Raw genomic sequence first — 19,429 nt, forward strand, 5'->3', positions numbered from 1 at the left:
CTTGCATTGATATTCAGAGGTTTTAGTGCCTCTGAATGTGAAGGCTCCCTTTAGTCACAATGGCTAGCTGTCACTGGTGGACCTCTCCTCCATGAATCTAACTCCCTTTTAAAGACAACTTCATTCACGGCCATTGTGTTCACTGTCAGTGAATGCCACAATTTAATTACTCATGGAGTAAATAAGTATTTCCTTTCATCTGTTATGAATCTACTGTCTATCAACCTCCTTGGGTGGCCCCTGTTTCATATAATCCTGACGGCCGGGCAACCACATAGTAAGGTGGCCATCTGTATTCACCAATAGCCTGTCCAGTTCAGATATCATGGCAAACTATTGTTAACATGAACCAGAAAGTGGAGGAGGGAACTGACATGCATAAAGGGAGCGTTCCATGTTCCTAAACTAATTTGGGCATGCTGTCTCAGCTAGGCCATTGTGAATAAGGTTGCCACTCTTCAGGTGGGACCTCACAGAATTACAATTAATCTCCAGACTACAGAGTTCCCTTGGAGAAATAGCTACTTTGTAGGGTGAACATTATAATTTATACATGTTATACATTATATTTTATACACTATGATAGTATACCCTGCTGAGGTCCCTCCTCAAGCTCCACCTCTAAAATCTCCAGGAATTTCCCAACCCAGGGATGGCAATCCTGCCATTGACCATGAAGGCAATCTAATCATTCCTCGTATAACTTAACAGCTGCCTTTTTTGCAGGTATCAGCAGGAGAGAATGCTTGTCTCCATGTTGATTTCTGCAACTCAAATAGGTGTTAAAGCCATAGCAGACGGCTAAGCCACTGTTTTTCTGGCCAGCTGGCAGCCTGAGATCCTGCTTCAGCTGACTAAATTACAGAATAGTCAACATCCCTAACAAAAACAGAACTATATTATTAACGTGCTATAAATTCCACCTGTGTGGAAAGAACTGAATGTTAACTCAGATTTACCACCTGATGTTGATAAATAAGGGAGAGCCTGTGGTGGTTCTTATTGACTTTTTTTAATGCATTGCAAGAGAGCATTCTTGTGTAAATAAAATTTAAAAAATCAGGTAATTTTCATAGGAACTATGACTTCACTGGATGTGTGGGCAGAAGACAGTTTGTCCAGAAAGCAATTACAGGCTACAGAGAGGAGTAATCTGGAAAAAGGCCTGAACACTAGCATGTGATCCCTCCTTAATTTTCCATGACTAAGAGTAAGAGACCATGAGCTCAGTAGAGAGCTACACATGGTTTGTCTTCTTGGTCCTTATACTTGAAAAGCTTTCATTTGAACATAGGGTTGCCAACCTCCAGGTACTAGCTGGAGATCTCCTGCTGTTACAACTGATCTCCAGCTGATAGAAATCGGTTCACCTGGAGAAAATGGCTGCTTTGGCAATTGGACTCCATTGCAGTGAATTCCCTCTCCAATCCCCGCCCTCCTTAGGCTCCGCCCCAAAAATCTCCAGGTGTTTTCCAACCCAGAGCTGGCCACCCTATTTGAACAAGAAGTAAGCTTTGTAGCCCTATAAACTAGGACTGAGGTGTGTGGTTTTTAAGTACATCATGTGCCAGGTCTCAGAAAACAGTAGCAGAAGAAAATCATACTATTTTTAGGAGCTCACATATAAATTTTAACTCAGATGAGGAATGTATAAAAAAAGTGCATGTAATTTAGGGCCTAGGTTTCTTTGTTAATTGAAATGGCAATTAATTATAGTATTGTGCAGTGAAATATTTTTGGCTGAGATCCATTGACTTTAAGTTTAAATGTTTTTAAATTCTCTTTGGTGAATGCCACGCCCAGTGAATAATACTTGCAAGCATGTGACATTTTTATTTTTGGACATAGTATCACCATTTTACATGGTGTTGTACAGAGAAACGTAAGAGGGGCTTGCTTAGTAATGAAGTTGGGGAACGGAGCTTTTGGCTTTAAAAAGGTTAATAACTGTTTATTCTAAGTTCAGAGTGCTTTCTAAAAGCATTCTGTAATCCGTTCTCCGTTCCTCCACAACTTTTGCCTCCACAAGATATAAGAACCTGGAGCCAGTGTGGTCTGGTGTTGCCAACTTCCAGGTAGCAGTTGGAGATCTGCTATTACAACTGATCTCCAACTGATGGAGATCAGTTCACCTGGAGAAAATGGCCGCTTTGGCAATTGGACTCTATGGCATTGAAGTCCCTCCCCTCCCCAAACCCTGCCCTCCTCAGGCTCCCCCAGAAAAACCTCCCGCAGGTAGTAAAGACGGACCTGGCAACTAGGGTTGCCAACTGCCAGGTAGTATCAGGAGATCTCCTGCTAATTCAACTGATCTCCAGCCAATAGAGATCAGATCACCTGGAGAAAAATGGCCGCTTTGGCAATTGAACTCTATGGCATTGAAGTCCCTCCCCTCCCCAAACTCTGCCCTCTTCAGGCTCCGCCCCCAAAATCTCCCACTGGTTGAGAAGAGGGACCTGGCAACCCTACTGGCAACCGTAATGCTGAAGTAAAACTCAGGGGACTATCTTTGCTCAGCTCCCCTTCGCTCATTAGTGTTCTTGCACTAGTCACAAACTCAGAGCTGGTCTTAGTGATTCTGGGGCCCTGGGCAAAAGTCCAGGATGAGTCCAAGAATCACTACTACCACTCCCTGCCAGGCCCACTGCCTGCCACTGGACCAAGCAAGGTCCGGCCCTCACTTCAGGCAGTGCAGGTGGGAGCTGCCGCTGGAAGCTGGCGGCCTAGGGTTGCCAACCACCAGGTACTAGCTGGAGATCTCCTGATATTAAAACTGATCTCCATCAGAAAGAGATCAGTTCACCTGGAGAAAATGGCCTCTTTGGTTATTGGACTCTATGACATTTAAGTCCCTCCCCAAACCCCGCCCTCCTCAGGTTCCACCAAAAATCTCCCACCGGTGGCGAAGAGGGACCTGGCAACCCTAATATCTGATGGTCCAAGGCTTGCAGTACTCTCTAAGCATTACAGGAAATTGAGAAAGAGTAGGTTCGCCGATGGCGAAGAGGGACCTGGCAACCCTATGGCGGCCTGAGCCGTGGATGGGGTGGGTGCAAGTGGTTATGCTGCAGAGCCAGCAGCCCATCCTGAACCCCAAATGGAGTGGGTGCACGTGGCAGCCACCGTGGAGCCAGCTCCCAGACCCCTGGACAGACCCCTCCCCCCAAGCTGGCAGCTGTGAGCCCTGGATGAGGCAGTGTGAGTGGCTGTGAAGATGGGAAGAAGTTGGTGGAGCTGTGGGTGACCATCCCCGCCAGTGTGGGGCCCAGGACAGCTGCCCATTGGCTAAGATCATCCCAGCACACACTTTCCGCCTAAACCAACTACATAGGATTTTTGTAATGATAAAGTGGAGAGAGGAGAACCATGTTTGCCACCCTGAGGTCCTTAGAGGTCTGTCAGATAGGATAAGGGAACATAAGTGAGTTTCCTTAAGAGTTTGGGAGGTTTTTTTGTGCAGCTGAGGATGGTTGAGAGGGAGGCTTGAAAGTCACAGGAAGAAATGTAACTGGAAATAAGGGTACCCAGGTGGGGGAATGCGTCAAGATATAAGTGCAAGGATCCCAGTGAACTCTGTACTAATAAAAATTGACACATTGCAATGAAGATGTATTTGCAGAATTGCCAACCTTCACGGTTATAGCTTTGGTTTTACTGTCCTCATTATAGATGGTAAGTCTTGTATGTCCACACTGAGAAAACTAGCTTTCAGTGCCAAGTATGAAATGGAAGCCAGTTTTGGGGAATGTATTGAAGTGACAAACCCACTTCACGCCCTCTGCAGTGAGCAGTCTGATTAAGGCTTTTCGGTCATTGCTGGCCTTGCCAAGCATGCTTTAATCACCTGTCTGATCTGAGGCAAGAGAGAGATGTTATACATTTATCTGTTTCAGTCCTTCTTTTGAAGCAGTAGATACCAAGCATCACTGTCTCCCGGCCATTCACATTCTTTTGGTATGCAGGAACTTGTTTATAAGGCTTAGGTAAATGCATTTGAGAATAAAAGCAGCAGCTGAGGTATCATCAACCTTTTATTTGCAGTCATAGAGCATCAAACAAATTGAATTTCAGTTTCAGTCACCTTTATTGGCATGATAATAACAATGAAAAGAGTGCATACATGTACTCCATCTCGCTCAGAGGGGTCTCGCATACAACAATATAACTAAAACATGACTATCAAATTAAAACTCTTCAGTTTAAACGTTGTAATAATACATTCTTCCGAACAACAGATAAGAACCACAGCTAACACCAACTAACACCAGCCCCCTTTTATTTATTGGTATCCAGTATCTAAAAATTGACTCCGTTGGTTTTATTTATTTATTTCCTTACCCACTTGGTGTTTTTTTTTAAATAACAAATTGAATTTACATAACTGAATAATATAAATAGAGTAAAACAATAGAGTAAAACTGAATAGAGTAAAACAAATACAAAATACAATTAAAATTTAAATGCTTAAAAATGGGGGGGGAATGCAGAGATACATAGCTAATTAATATCAAGTAGAACGAAAGCTGTATATTATTAAAATTGGAATGCTTAATAATAGCAAAAGCTTGGTAGAATAAATCTATCAGAAAAAACATATGTTAAGTATATAGATATATACAGTAAGCACAATACACATTCTCTATTTCCTCGGCTGTTGTCTAGACTAGGGCTGCTGAAAAAAATAAATTCGGTAAAATTCGGATTTTGCAAAATTCGGCCCGTTTTTATTCGGGAAATGCCAAAGTTCGAACTCCCCCTATTCGAATCCATGGAATTCGGCATGAAATTTGAGTTCGCGAATAAATTCGGCCATTTAAAGCCATTAAAAAACACATTCGCGGCTTTCCTGACCCAGTTGTCACCAAACTTGGGGGTTCTTGCAAGTAGGGTCCCTCCAAGCCACCCTGACTGTTTGGGACCTCTACCTCCAAAAATGCCCCCCCCCCGGTGCCGCGGAAAGCAGCCAATGTGCACACGCACCCCCCCCCCCGGGATCTCTCACACAAACAAACATTCTTTCTTTCTCTCCCCGGGCTGCACAGCGGCCGGGCTCACACACTCCTCCATGACTGATTGGCCAGAAGAAGACCCAGCTTGGCCACCGATTGGCCACGGGAGAATGCTGCTTCAGGGGCACCGAATTTGTATGAATTTATTCGGTGTCCACCCGAACTCACCGAGTTTTCCTTTTTTGACTTCGGTTCTATCCGAACTAGAAATCGCCGAATCGGAGAAAATTCAGCTGTTTTTCATGTCGGATGGAACTGAATCGACAGTCCTAGTCTAGACTTAAGCGATCCTTGCCTTATTTTCATTGCTAACCAAGCAAATCTGGCCATGCTATAGCAGGTAATATCTGCAGCCAGTCAATCTCCCCAGAGAAAGCCTAGGGAACTGGTGCAGTCAACAGTGTAGACCAGCATATAGTGTGAATTTCTAGGCTTTTGAACAGGCAAGGGTTGTCTATAGCCGTATTTACTAATGGAACAAATCAGCCCCCAGTTCTGGCTACATGCAAGGTGGCTTGCTATATAGCCAAGAGTCAAAGAAGTCTGGACTAGACTCAGTTGAGAGGAAGAGGAAGACACAGAGTAAATCCAGGCGAGTGTGATTTTGGGAACAAAACGTTCTTTGTGTTCTGTGAGCACTATGTTTAGTGTCCAAGCATTCTAGGCACATTTTCTATTGCCAAAGCAATAATTCCTTTTGATATTGTATTCCAGCAGCCTCCATACGCAAATAATGTGTACACAGATATTTGAAGGTCTTATTTTCATTAGGCTGCCTGTCTCCAAAATAGATTATTATCTGGCCTTGATTTCTCTTTTCCTCCAAGTCTGCATTGTGCTTAGGGTTGCCAGCTCCAGGTTGGGAAATACCTGGAGATTTTGGGGGGTGGAGCCTGAGAAGGGTGGGGTTTGGAGAGGGGAGCGACTTCAGTGCCACAGAGTCCAACTGCCAAAGCGGCCATTTTCTCCAGGGGAACTGATCTCGGTCACCTGATCAGTTGTAATAGCAAATCTCCAGCCACCACCTGGAGGTTGTCAGCCCTAATTGTGCTGCAGCAGACAATTATGAATTAACCACATGGAATCACTGCAGAGAGGAGAAGGGAGGAAGTGTAGTGTAATGTCAAACTATGAAACCAAGGGTCAAGTCCCCACTACGTCATGAAGCTTACCTTTGGAGTCTGAGCTGGCTATGATGGATCAGTTCCTTGAAGGAAGGATGGGATAAAGATCCAATAAATTAATGAGCATTTTGAGTTTTCAAATGACAGTTTGCAAGGAGCATTTTGATTACAGCTGACCTAAGCTGGTTTGGAAGAGAGTCATGAAAAGTTCTTCCACACAGGTGAGCCTTTGGCCGTTTGGTACTATTTTAAATAAACTTCAAGCTTATGGAAGCCATGAGGCAGATGAACTGAGCAAGAGTAGATCATCATCATCAAGTCTTTATTGCATTAGCAAAAAAAAAAAAAAAACGTCATAGCAACAATACAGAATAAGGTGGAAATTCCCCCAAAATAAAATTTAAAATAGTAAAAATTTAAAGAATTAGACATTTTCCAGGGAGTATTAAAATACAAATACAAATTCATCATTAAAATATATATCAAATAATAGGAAAGAAAGACCATACAGTCCAGAGACAAAGGGTGACAAGTGACCCAGAGTGGAGCAGTCACGGGTCAGACGTACTGTTTTCAGCTTGCCCCACCATCTTTTTATCCTTCATGATGGCGGCAGCAAATCTTGCCATTTGGAAAGTAATGCATTTGTCCCTATCTTTAAGTAATATTACTAGTTTCTCCTGATCTGACTTTCCTGGGAGGCGGGATATTATGGTCAGCAAAAATCTATTATGTTCAACCTCATATCTTGGACATTGGAATGTGACATGGGATAGATCCTCAATAGACTTTTGATCATAAAAGATAAGACTCTTTTCCTATATGGGATCCCATTAAAACAGCCTTCCAAGACTGTGAGTAGTAAAATATCTATGTGTGCCCTGGTAAAGGCTTTTCTGTACTTGCAGTTCCTTAAACTGGTCAAGTATGCTGAAAGAGTCAGGGGAGAGGAAGATAGCTTTCTATAAAGTATACGTCATAGAATCCTAGAATCCTAGAGTTGGAAAAGACCACCAGGGTCATCTAGTCCAACCACCTGCACAATGCAGGAAATTCACAACTACCTCCCCCCCACACCCCCAGTGACCCCTACTCCATGCCCAGAAGATGCCCAAGATACCCTCCCTCTCATCATCTGCTTACCATCATAGAATCAGCATTGCTGACAGATGGCCACCTAACCTCTGCTTAAAAACCTCCAGGGAAGGAGAGCTTACCACTTCCCGAGGAAGCCTGTTCCACTGAGGAACCACTCTTAGAAAATTCTTCCCAATGTCTAGACGGAAACTCTTTTGATTTAATTTCAACTCGTTGGTTCTGATCCGACCTCCTGGGGCAACAGAAAACAACTCGGCACCATCCTGTATATGACAGCCCTTCAAGTACTTGAAGATGGTTATCATTTCCTGGAAGTTGGAAGGTGTTCGCAAGTTGCCTACAAGGCCCAGAGTAGATCCTTTCCCATTCTTTTGTCTGTCTGATTGCTTGAAACTGTGTGATACCGCCTATGTTCAATATTTTTCAGATTTTCACCCAGCACTTTTTTTAAAAGTTCATGCATGAAATTCCACCCCCACCATCTTGTTAACTTAAAAACACCAAGTGCCCTCGCAACAAGGTATTTTTTATGTTAATCTTATTTTTTACAATAATTGTGTTTGTTAGCTCTTGGGGGACTGATGGTGCCACACAATTATCCTGCTATACCTCTGGGTGGTGTTGCCAGGTTACAATCCAGAGATTTGTGCAGTACCATTAATTTATTTAACGAAGCAGGCGATAAAGCTGACAGCTTCTCCTGTCCCTTCTGGCCCTACCTCTTATTATCTGCTGCTTGCCTTGCAGCAAAGAATCTTCTGCGTGAGGGGGGGGGGAGTGTGCCTGAGTTAGTTTTTATTCAGTGTTGACATAAATTTTGTTACCAGATGTTTATTATCAAGGACTCTTGTTTTCCCTTTTGTAATTTTTTTAATGACATCTGTTGAAGTGTTAGTTCATTCAGATTTCCTTCTTTATAGACTGAGTACAATCTCTGCAATGGGTCTGATAAAGAGTGTGTATCGCCTACTGGAAAAAACAACAAGAAAGAGACTTTGAAGGTATGTGCCTACATGATAGAGAACGTATGTTTTTCTTAAAAAAAATATATTGCCAGTTCTCTGAAAATCCCTGAGTGATTTGAAATATTATTTCCTGGGCCTTAATGATGCTGGGTCCCTGAGCAAAACTCAAGGATGAAGGGTCCAGGGGTCCCATGGGAGGTCATTTTGGTCAGAACCCCCTCTGAATTTAAAGCTGATTCTGGTCACTAGCATCATTTGAGTTTTAATAACACTACATTTTCCAAGCGAAGCATATGCTAGTTGTCAGTAGTCTTTTTTTTTTAACCTGTATTGTGCTGAAGCTGCCATTCTTCAAGCATTACCCCATTTAAGAAATTGGGAATCTGCTTTCCAGCGAAATCCTATGAATTGTGCTGTGGCCCGCACAAGTGTCAAAAACAACAGTGGTACATGTGGAGATTCATGTGTGTGTGTGTGTGTGAAGTGCTGTCAAGTCGCAGCCGACTTATGGCGACCCCTTATGGGGTTTTCAAGGCAAGAGACTAACAGGTGGTTTGCCAGTGCCTTCCTCTGCACAGCAACCCTGGTATTCCTTGGTGGTCTCCCATCCAAATACTAACCAGGGCTGACCCTGCTTAGCTTCTGAGAACTGATGAGATCAGGCTAGCCTGAGCCATCCAGGTCAGAGCATGGAGATTCAAAGTTGGTCCTAATGTCTCATAGCCATCTTGTATGAATGAAGTAGGCTTTCAACAGAGCTTGTAGTGAAAGAGCTTGTGTTGTATTTTTGTGTTGGATGATGAGAGCACATGGAGAAAGAATTATTCTCTTTTTCTTGAGTTTCTTTTCCTATAAAATAATTATAAAATGCCTCCCCAAAATCCAGAAGAGACATACTAGTGCCTCTAAATTAATTAAGTATTGTGTGGTGGCCATAAATATTTCAGTTTTCCTTAATATGATAAAAAAATTGTAAATATACTGAATGAGCTCAGTGCTTTCGTGAGTAAGAATAGCAAATGCAACAGCTTTAAAGTGAATCAGAGATTACTCATTTAAGTTTTCCACATGACAGCTTAAGAATCCATTTCAGCGACAGCACATAATAAAGGCTGAGCAGGTGTTCTGGGCAAAGGTCTCTCGGAGCCAATTGTTCCATGTTGGTAAGCGAGCTGCACCAAGCAATGCATGCGAGAAAGAAAGGCAGTTCTTTCATGGCAATTGCTAAGCAATTCAAGTGTGACTTATTCCTTGATCTCAGGTAGCCTTCAGCAAAGAGCCCTACCATGCACATGTGCTTACAAGTTTAAATGTTTCCCCCCCCACATGCAAATGGCATTGCATTAGGGTTGCCAACCTCCAGGTGGTGGCTGGAGATCTCCTGCTGTTACAACTGATCTCCAGGCAACAGAGAACAGTTCATCTGGGGAAAGTGGCCGCTTTGGAAGGTGGACTCTATGGCATTATACCCCATTGGAGTTCCTCTCCTCCCCAAGCCCCACTTCCTCAGGCTCCACCCCCAAAATCTCCAGGTATTTCCCAATCTGGAGCTGGCAGCCCTACGTTGCATGCCAAGCAATACTCCCGTATTATGTAAGAAGAGGCTTAAATTCATTTACACCTCTGCCCCAAAATTACTCTAACAACTTGTCATTTGTTCACATGACCTCAGATGCTCTCATGGCTTAGATACCATCAAATCTAGTAAAACTGTGAATGTATAATGCTGCCTTATTCTGAGTCAAACCACTGGTCCATCTAGTTCATTTTGTGTACTCTAACTGGAAGCATGGACTGCCAAAAAAAACAAATCAGTGAGTTATAAATCAAATCAAGCCTGAACTGACCCTAGAAGCTAAAATAACTAAACTGAGGCTATCGTATTTTGGTCACATTGTGAGAAGGCAAGAGTCACTAGAAAAGACAGTCATGCTAGGAAAAGTTGAGGGCAGCAGGAAAAAAGGAAGACCCAACAAGAGATAGATTGACTCAATAAAGGAAGCCACAGCCCTCAATTTGCAAGACCTGAGAAGGCTGTCAAAGATAGGACATTTTGGAGGACATTGGTTCATAGGGTCACCATGAGTTGGAAGCGACTTGAAGGCACTTAACACACACACACACACACACCTGGAAGCACCTCTCCAAGGTCTTAGGTAGAAGAAAGTAATTCAGAACCCTGTCTGCTCTTGGAGATCCTTTAAAACGGCGATACTAGAGATTGAATACAGGATCGTCCAGGTGCAAAGCATGGTTTCTGCCAGTGAGCGTGGTGTAGTGGTTAAGAGTGGTGAACTCTAATCTGGAGGACCAGGTTTCTGTCCCCACTCCTCCACATGAGCAGCGTACTCTAACCTGATGAACCGGGTTTGTTTCCCCACTCCTACACATGAGGCCACCTGGGTGACCTTGGGCTAGTCACAGTTCTCTTAGAACTCTCTCAGACCCACCTACCTCACAAGGTATCTGTTGTGGGAAGAGGAAAAGGAAGGAGATTGTAAGCCGGTTTGATTCTCCTTAGAAGGTAGGGAAAGTCGGCATATAAAAACCAACTCTTCTTCTTCTTTACCTGCAGCTAAACCCTTCCAGCCATATGTATGCATGATGCAGCTTCCAATCCTTTCGCCCAATCACAGATTTTTTTGCTTGCGCCACAGACGGGTTTTTGAACCCCCTCCGTAACTTCAGTTTCAAGACCACTGATGCCAGTGCAAGGGGAGAGGCTCCCATTTCTTAAAGACCTCTGGAATATGCAGCTCTTAGCCACCCAGTTTTCTGGGTTATGTCCTGTCCCACCTCAGCGGCCCCTGTCTCTTTCTCACCAGAGCCAGGGCTGGCAGCAACCACCGGATGACTTGCATGACTCATCCAAGCCCAGCTGCCTCCTACTGTTCAACTGTCAAAAATACCAGCAGTAATGCCAAACAACCACGATTGTAACAAATTCAAGTACTATATTTTCTAAACACCACTAAACATATAGAACACCAAATCCAATTACTCAACCATGACAAATACCAACATACATCATTATATAAGTGATATAGCAATACAAGTGTGCTAGCATTTCGGGAAGACTAGCGTTAAGATTGTTCGTATAGAGTGCATCGCTCTTTCAATTCCCATGAAGGCTATTCCTTCCTTCCTGTGCAAAAAGAGCGCCTGTATGCAAATGAGCATTTAGGCTTAACTTGATTATAACTTTCGGCTTATCTTCCAAGCGGCTGTTAAGCAGTACACTACGGACAGAGTAACAACCTTATCATTACAGCAGATAGGTTAAGTGGTAGTCATGAGAACATACAGGAAAGTGTAGAATCAATGGAGTAATCAAAGAAGATGTTATAGAAAAATGTAAATCACATCTGAATAAAAAATGGATAAGTGATACTTGCTTTCCCTCACAGGCAGACTCTGTTCGACTGGGGTTTTCAAAAATCTGCCAGTTAATTCATTGAGGGGTAAGGCATTATGTCTGGCCAAGAAGAAAAGTCTTTGAAAAGTTGGAACAGTTAAGAATTCAAGATAATCTGGGAGCACTGGAAAAGATGGGGTGCTCTGCCCCAGAAGAAGGGTGCACATTTCCTTCTGGCATCACTACAGTAATAAATATAGCTGAAGGAGGGGCACATAAAGGGTGGGTGGGTGGGTGAGAAGGAGAGAAAGAAGCAGGGAAAGGTGAGGATATTGGGCTTGCCAGGAGGAGGAAAATAGTATTGGGAAGGTGATACAAGGGATATAATATTGGGAAGGTGATACAAGGGATATAATATTGGGAAGGTGATACAAGGGATATAATATTGGGAAGGTGATACAAGTCCTTGCAGGTTCCCCACTGTGCAACTGGGCCCAGCCAGGTGACCAGCATCACACAACTGGGCTGTTGTCTTCCTGGGCAGAGGCTGCCGGGGGGGAGGGAAGGAGGGATAACTGAAGATGAAGGGGGATAGAAGTAGGTTGGCTGGTGTGTGGGAAGGAGATAAGGAGGCAGGAGAAGGTAAGAGGCTCTGGGGGATTTAAGGGAAGAGAAAGAGGAAGTAGTGGGGGAGGAGGAAATGAGATGCTCCCCACAAGTCCTTGTGGGTTTCCGCTTGTTTGATTGTAAATCCCAACTGCTGTTTCTTCTGCACTGGCAGTTGCTAAAAGTGAATTCCCTACCATTCGTTTTGGTGTTCTAATGAATTGCATCTCCTTATCATTGCTTCCCAGTTTCTCTTCCTCTTTTTGCTAGTGCAGTAGAAAACAAAACAAAACAAAAATGTTCATTAATGCTATTTATCTCTGACAGGTACAAAAGAAAAATTATAGGCAGGAGAAGAAAAGAGCCACCAAGCAACTCTTCAGTGCTTTGAAAGATCCCAGTGTGGTCATTATGGCAGATTGGCTGAAGGTAATTTAGTGCAAAATGTCATTTTAAGAATACATGGGAAGAAATCCCAGCTGTTTTGGGGGATGTACATTCATCAGCAGCCTTCTTCCAAAAGGTTGCTCGCTACTTTAAAATAGTCCTGGTTGGAAATAAAAAGCTGAAGACCGAAGTGACTTTTTTTTAAACCAAGATTTGTGCATGGCAGAGTGGATGATAGAATTGGAACCGAGGGAAACTTGGGAAATGGATACGCATAGATAAGCATAGACGTACCAAAGGACCTCTTGCTGCAGAGTTCCATATTGCAGAGATTATTGCTGATGAAAGCCAAGGTGCCTGAAAGCCATTAAAATTTCGGATAGTTTCCACCCAGTTTGCCAGCATGATGCCATAACTTGATCTATTGTAAATCAGTAAACAACACAGTTGAAGGGTCCCACCTCTACATCCCCCTGCTGCCCCCTTGCTTCTTAGTACCCCCCTGGTAATCCCACCGCCCCCCAGGGGGTGGTACTGACCACTTTGGGAACCACTGCTCTAAGGAGTCTGGGTAGTGTACAGGGTTTCCTTGTCCCCACTTTATTCCCATAACAACTGTGTGAAGTAGATTAGGATTTTGGTTTCAGCCACTGGTTCCTTCATGCAGGACAGAGCAGCGAGACATTTGGGAGAACTGAGCTTGGTTTCAGAGCTTGATCCTATTAGCAAGAATGGTGTTAACGCTGTTTCACTAGGTAGGAGCACCTTGCTTTTGTAGAGAGGGAACTTGGCTAAAAATCCTTCCTTATTCTTGTTTCTAAGATTCGGGGAACTTTGAAAAGCTGGACGAAGTTGTGGTGTGTCCTGAAACCTGGAGTGCTGCTGATCTATAAAACGCCCAAGGTTGGGCAGTGGGTGGGGACCATCTTGCTTCATTCCTGTGAGCTGATTGAGAGGCCCTCCAAAAAAGATGGCTTCTGTTTCAAGCTTTTTCACCCTCTGGACCAGTCAATTTGGGCTGTGAAGGTAAGCAAATGCGGAATTTAACAGACTGTGTCAAGCATCCTTGGAGGACCAGTTAGACTCATAACAACCTGTGGGATGCTTTAGATAGCTCTCTGCAGTCTAATTCTGGAAGAACAGAATATTAACAAAGAGCCTGAAACTTTAATTTTTTTCAGGCATCCCCCCCGAACATTGTTTCCGACTGTCAGAGGTTACCTCGTTTTTCCCCTGCGCTTCCCAGCGTTTTGCCCACGTTTTCAAATTTGAGATAAAACAGGTCCCTGAAAATGCGGGTGAAACTCAGGGAAATACAGGGGGAAAGGGAGGCGACCTCTGACGGTTGGAAACGGCATGCATAATCAAGACAAAGACCCAAAGTTGTTGGAGGGGTGACCACGAGGGAAACAGCCATTCATAAAAGGCCATTAATGTCATACTTGGAGTGGGGAGAGGACATCCAACCCCGCCCCCCATCTGCTTGGAAATTGTGTTTTTTCCGATCAAGTTTTGTTGCTAAATGGGTGAGGGGCAATCTTTCTTCTGTTGCAGTTGTGATTGTTTTATAGAATGGGATTGCATTAATATCTTGAACACCTGTTGGATAGTGCTTGTAGTATCACTTCTGGCCAGTGCTGTAAACTATACTGTGCCTTTACTGCACTCATGGTCAATGCAGGGATATAGGCAATTGCTTTCTGGCTGAAGTTAGTAGTTAGCTGTATCGCTAACAAATGCCAGTGGGTTTCCTTGCCATTTGGAAAGGCGCTTGATACTGCTTCGGGCTTCTCATTCATTTTCACTGTTTCTGGATAGTATATAGAGACTTGTGTATCAGTTGTTATTAAATATCAGCTCTTTCTCGCTCACAGGCTGCCGAACAGCCTGACTTTCTAATGTAGCATGATTTAGCATTTGGGTAGTGCCTAGCACTGGGGGTGAGTGTAGTGATTAAAACTGATAACTACAACCAGGTAGAGTTTGTATCAAATCCCCACTTAGACACTAAGTTCACTGAATGACCTTGGATCAGTCACACATATGCTCAACCTAACGTCACAGGGCTGTTGCAAGCATAAAATGGGGATTGAAGAATTTTGCATGTATGTTGCCTTGAGCTGAAAGAGGGGGGGATGAAGCCAAATAAACAGAAAAGTTATAAATTCCAAGACAAAATTTGAACTAGAGTCAATGGGGTCAGCCACCTTTGTTGGTCATGTGACTGCTTTATTCATATATGGGTGGGGGAAGTAATTATTATATCAAAAATAGGATGCAGATGAAAGGAGCTATGCCTTCTACCTTTTCAACCCTTTTTCTTCCTACAAGCCAGTGGACCAGGCTAGGAGAATAGTGGCCGGCGCAATGTAATGTTGGAAGTAAGTTGCTAAGAGTTCAGGTCCCTTTACTTACACACCCTTTTTCTTATGAAATAGGGTGCTACCCTACTCCACATGAGTGGCAGACTCTACTCTGGTGAACCGGGTAGACTTCCCCCCTCCTACACATGAAGCCAGCTGGGTGACCTTGGGCTAGTCACAGTACTCTCAAAACTCTCTCAGCCCCACCTACCTCACGGGGTGTCTGTTGTGGGGAGGGGAAGGGAAGTTGATTGTAAGCCTGTTTGATTCTTCCTTAAGTGGTAGAGAAAGTTGGCATATAAAAACCAATTTTTCTTCTTCTTCAATGTATATGTTAGTGGGGCTCTTATATGAACAGGCCAACGGATTACCCCCATCACGTTGTATTTGGCTCTGACTTTCATAAAAGAGCAGGTTTTCCTCAGTCATTTAATATACATTCATATACAAATGAATGGTTGTAGCTTGTGGTAGTAATTTCACAGACGACTTGCTAACTCTGAAAAAAATGTATCTGTGTTTATTCCAACTATCCTCCAAAAAATGCAGGGCAAGGTACATAGGGCTAACCCATTTTATTCTCATAACAAACTGACCATAGATCATGATAGATAAGGTAAAGGCAAAGGTGTGCAAGCACCGGGCCATTCCTGACCCATGGGGAGACATCACATCCCGACATATACTAGGCAGACTGTGTTTACGGGATGGTTTGCCAGTGCCTTCCCCAGTCATCTTCCTTTTACCCCCAGCAAACTGGGTACTCATTTTACCGACCTTGGAAGGATGGAAGGCTGAATCAACTTTGAGCCGGCTCCCTGAAACCAACTTCCGTCAGGATTGAACTCAGGTTGTGAGCAGAGCTTGGCTTGCAGTACTGCACCTTACCACTCTGCTCCACGGGGCTCTTCATGATAGATAAAGGGGGGTGAAACCCATGTTTTCTCCATCTGTATGGGCTACTCCATTTACTGTATCTCACTGGTAAAATCTTCATGGCACAATGGGACTTGAATCTACATTTTGCTGTTCAGAAATAGAAAAGCAAGGGGGGGGGGAAAGAGTGTAGTAGGCCATGTTGATATGGAGATGATCTGCCCACATGAACTGCTGAGGCAATACATTCTCCTGGCCCAGTTCTTAATCACTAGGAGGCCGTGATCCGGCAGGGAATGAGTACATTATTTACTTGCCCTTACTGGAAGAGGCCAGGTGAATACATCTTTTCTCCTTCACAAGGCGGGTTTGTGAACAAAACTAAAACTGTCTCTATGGAGACATAATAGACAAAATGAGTAAAGCTGAGAATCTCATCGCTCAGCTTAGCAGTTCTCAATAGTACAGTTGACGTTAATATGTTCTGGCAGCATTTCTTACGGGTCCCCCCCTTCACTAGCTTTCATGTGAAAGTTGAACAATGGGGAATACTTGAGGCAGTCTTGATACCATCTATACTTTATTTTTTAAAATCAGCTACAGGGAAGCATTGCAAAAATATTGATGCAAGGTGTTAACGTTAAAAAAAATAAAAGATCTGGTAGAGAGATAGTCTAGCCGAGTGGTTAGTGTGTCAAACTAGGATTGAGGAAGCCAGCCTATGTGACCTTTGGCCAGTCTCGCTTTCTCTCAGCCTAACCAACTTTACAGGATTTTTGAGACGTTAAAGTGGAACCTGAATTCCTCCCTGAACTCCTTGAAGGATACAAATATGATAGATTTCTCTCACTTCTGTATAGGAAGCAAAGTACTGGAAATGAGCTCATTTATTTGTTAAACGCAAAAATAATTCTGCAGTTGTCTCTAATATAGTGTAGTGAGTGGTGAACCAAGAAAATTCCCAAACTCTTCTCTGGCATAAACTCACTAGGTTGGCTTCAATGTGCTACCCTTGCAAATTCAGAGTCTCTACATAATTCTGACTTGCCTTATGAGGTGGTGGTTGTGACTACTGAGGGTTGATTCACACATTACAGAGTTCTTGTGCCTGCCTTAAGGGCTTTGGATCAGAAGTGAGCTTGGAGTTCTGTGCTGAACATTAAATTTCCAAGCACACAGAAGCACAATTTGGATCAGGACCACACCATTTGGGGAGAGGGGGCATCAGCCCTCCCATTTTTCCAAGCTGAAATGGCCATGGGGATCCACTGTTTTCCCAACTGAGGAAACTTACATGTACCAGTGGCTACAAATAGCAGCTCCTGGGGCCATTTCAGGGCATGGAAATGGTATGGTGGGGGAAACCTCTGCGCATCTGGAAGGTGAGTTCATCACACACCATTCTGTGGACAGTTCATATGGGTATGTGAAATACATGAAACGTTCCCTGCGCTCAGGTAAATCTAATTTTCCAAATGCACTTGGAGAGTGCGTATATGCACCTTTTTGTTTTGCTGACAATTTTTGAGGGTTTTTTCATGATGGATGTGGAAGTGGCATGGAAGTCAAAATGCATAGCAGATAGAATTTCAGACTTTCAGAAAATTCTGTAATAAATTTACATTTAAAATCATTTTTTTATCCCTGTCGTAATCACAAGTTAATATAATAGAACCTCTGGTCTTGTGAAAAGAAAAAGGGACTCAATTTGCGTTATGCCTTGCTGTGAAGGTCTAATTCTATTAAGCAAAAGAAGGAACGGCCTAAGCCATCCAACTACTTTTTGCTAATGATTTTAACTGAATTTACCCTCAGTTTTAGGATTATCGAATCACCTATCAAGTAGGTTTTGCCTTGTGGCATATTAGTGGTGCCGGCATCTTGGGCTGTAATGACGGTGCTTTGTTATCCATAAATAAGTAGAAAATGGCAGTAGCTGCAGCCTATGTATCATATTGTTGGGTTGCTTTTATTTATTTATGTGGATAGATACTAATTAATTTTACACTTTGCTCTAACCTGAAATCTCAGGGTAATTTCCTAGCTTGTAAATAGTCCATATTTAGCCTGAATGTTTAGCCTGAAGAGGAGAAGACTGAGAGGGGATATGATAACCATCTTCAAGTACTTGAAGGGCTGTCATATAGAGGATGGTGCCGAATTGTTTTCTGTTGCTCCAGAAGGTCGGACCAGAACCAATGGGTTGAAATTAAATCAAAAGTGTTTCTAACAGTTGGAGTGGTACCTCAGTGGAACAGGCTTCCTCGGGAGGTGGTAAGCTCTCCTTCCCTGGAGGTTTTTAAGAAGAGGCTAGATGGCCATCTGTTAGCAATGTTGATCCTATGACCTTAGGCAGATCATGAGAGGGAGGGCACCTTGGCCATCTTCTGGGCATGAAGTATGGGTCACTGGGTGTGTGTGGTGGGGAGGTAGTTGTGAATTTCCTGCATTGTGCAGGGGGTTGGATTAGATGACCCTGGTGGTCCCTTCCAACTCAATGATTCTATGATTCTATGAAACAGCCACATTGAAAATAAAAGCAAAGAAAATGAAAATAAAAGCAAAGAAAATCAAATGGAAAAATTGCGGAGAAGTTGTTCAACGAGCTTCCTCACGGTTTCTTGTTCATAATTAATTCCAGGGTCCAAAGGGAGAGAATGTAGGTTCCATCACACAGCCTCTTCCAAGCAGTCATTTGATCTTCAGGGCAGCTTCTGAATCAGATGGTGAGTATTTCTCCTTCCTGTGAAACAAGATGTTGAACGTCACCAAGGTGATTCTTTTTGCACAAGAACTCTGGACTGGGATCCTGATAACAAGCTGCAACTTCCCAAGAATGGTCCATGTCAGCAGGTTGCATGGGAATATGAAGGCATGTTCTCTGCAGCAAAAACTCACTCAAACTACATGTAGCACCAAGATGTGTGGGTGCTCAAATGTGAAGATCAAAAATACAAAATCAGGAGCTATGCAGACGACATGGTATTAATATTAATATGACTTTATATTCTTGATCTTCAAATTTGAGGCCTTTGGTTTTAGAGGTTTGTCTCATCTTATTGGCCAACACTTCCAAGACTAAATTAAACAACAAAGACGATAAACGGCACCTTTGTCTCATGCCTTTTTCAATTTTGAAACTGTCGGTTAATGTTCCATTAATCAACAATCTCGCTCTTTGCGTTATATGTATTGCCTCTACTGCTGTTCAGAATTGATTGCCACAGTTTATCTGCTGCAACGTCTTGTGTAAGAAATTCCAAGATGTGTGGGTGCTGCCAAGGGAAGCATGTGACACCATTTCCCTAGCCTTTTCCTGCACCCTTGTTCCACTTCACTGGCTATCACGCGCGGGGAGCAAGAAAATGCTAATATGGAGCCTCACTGGGTAACCTTGGTTGTATGGATTTTAGTATTAAAAGCCTCTCTAGTATTTATTTTAAATGGAAAGGAGATGCATGAATATTCTAAAAAATAAAACCTAGAAGGGAAGAGGCTGACCAGCTGTTACCGCACTAGGTATTCCCAGGGATGTATTAAGAGTTTGAAAATGTTATAAAATATATAATGTTAAAAATACATTCCCACCGATGTAGTAAGAGTTTGAAACTGTTATAAAAAATACTGTTCGCACTTTGTTTGGCCC

At 43.2% G+C, this 19,429-nt stretch overlaps 1 protein-coding gene across 1 annotated transcript in view; it reads left to right on the forward strand.

Moving 5' to 3' along the window:
• Positions 1-19,429, forward strand: part of OSBPL5 (oxysterol binding protein like 5) — a 219,621-nt gene that overhangs the window by 154,296 nt on the left and 45,896 nt on the right. Inside the window, exons 4-7 of the mRNA XM_056850980.1 lie at positions 8,152-8,232; positions 12,485-12,586; positions 13,367-13,570; positions 18,425-18,509. Of these exons, the coding sequence (XP_056706958.1) occupies positions 8,152-8,232; positions 12,485-12,586; positions 13,367-13,570; positions 18,425-18,509 (472 nt within the window). The remainder of the gene's footprint in view (positions 1-8,151; positions 8,233-12,484; positions 12,587-13,366; positions 13,571-18,424; positions 18,510-19,429) is intronic.

This window comes from Euleptes europaea, chromosome 6 (genome assembly GCF_029931775.1).
Source record: "Euleptes europaea isolate rEulEur1 chromosome 6, rEulEur1.hap1, whole genome shotgun sequence".
Classification (NCBI taxonomy): domain Eukaryota; kingdom Metazoa; phylum Chordata; class Lepidosauria; order Squamata; family Sphaerodactylidae; genus Euleptes; species Euleptes europaea.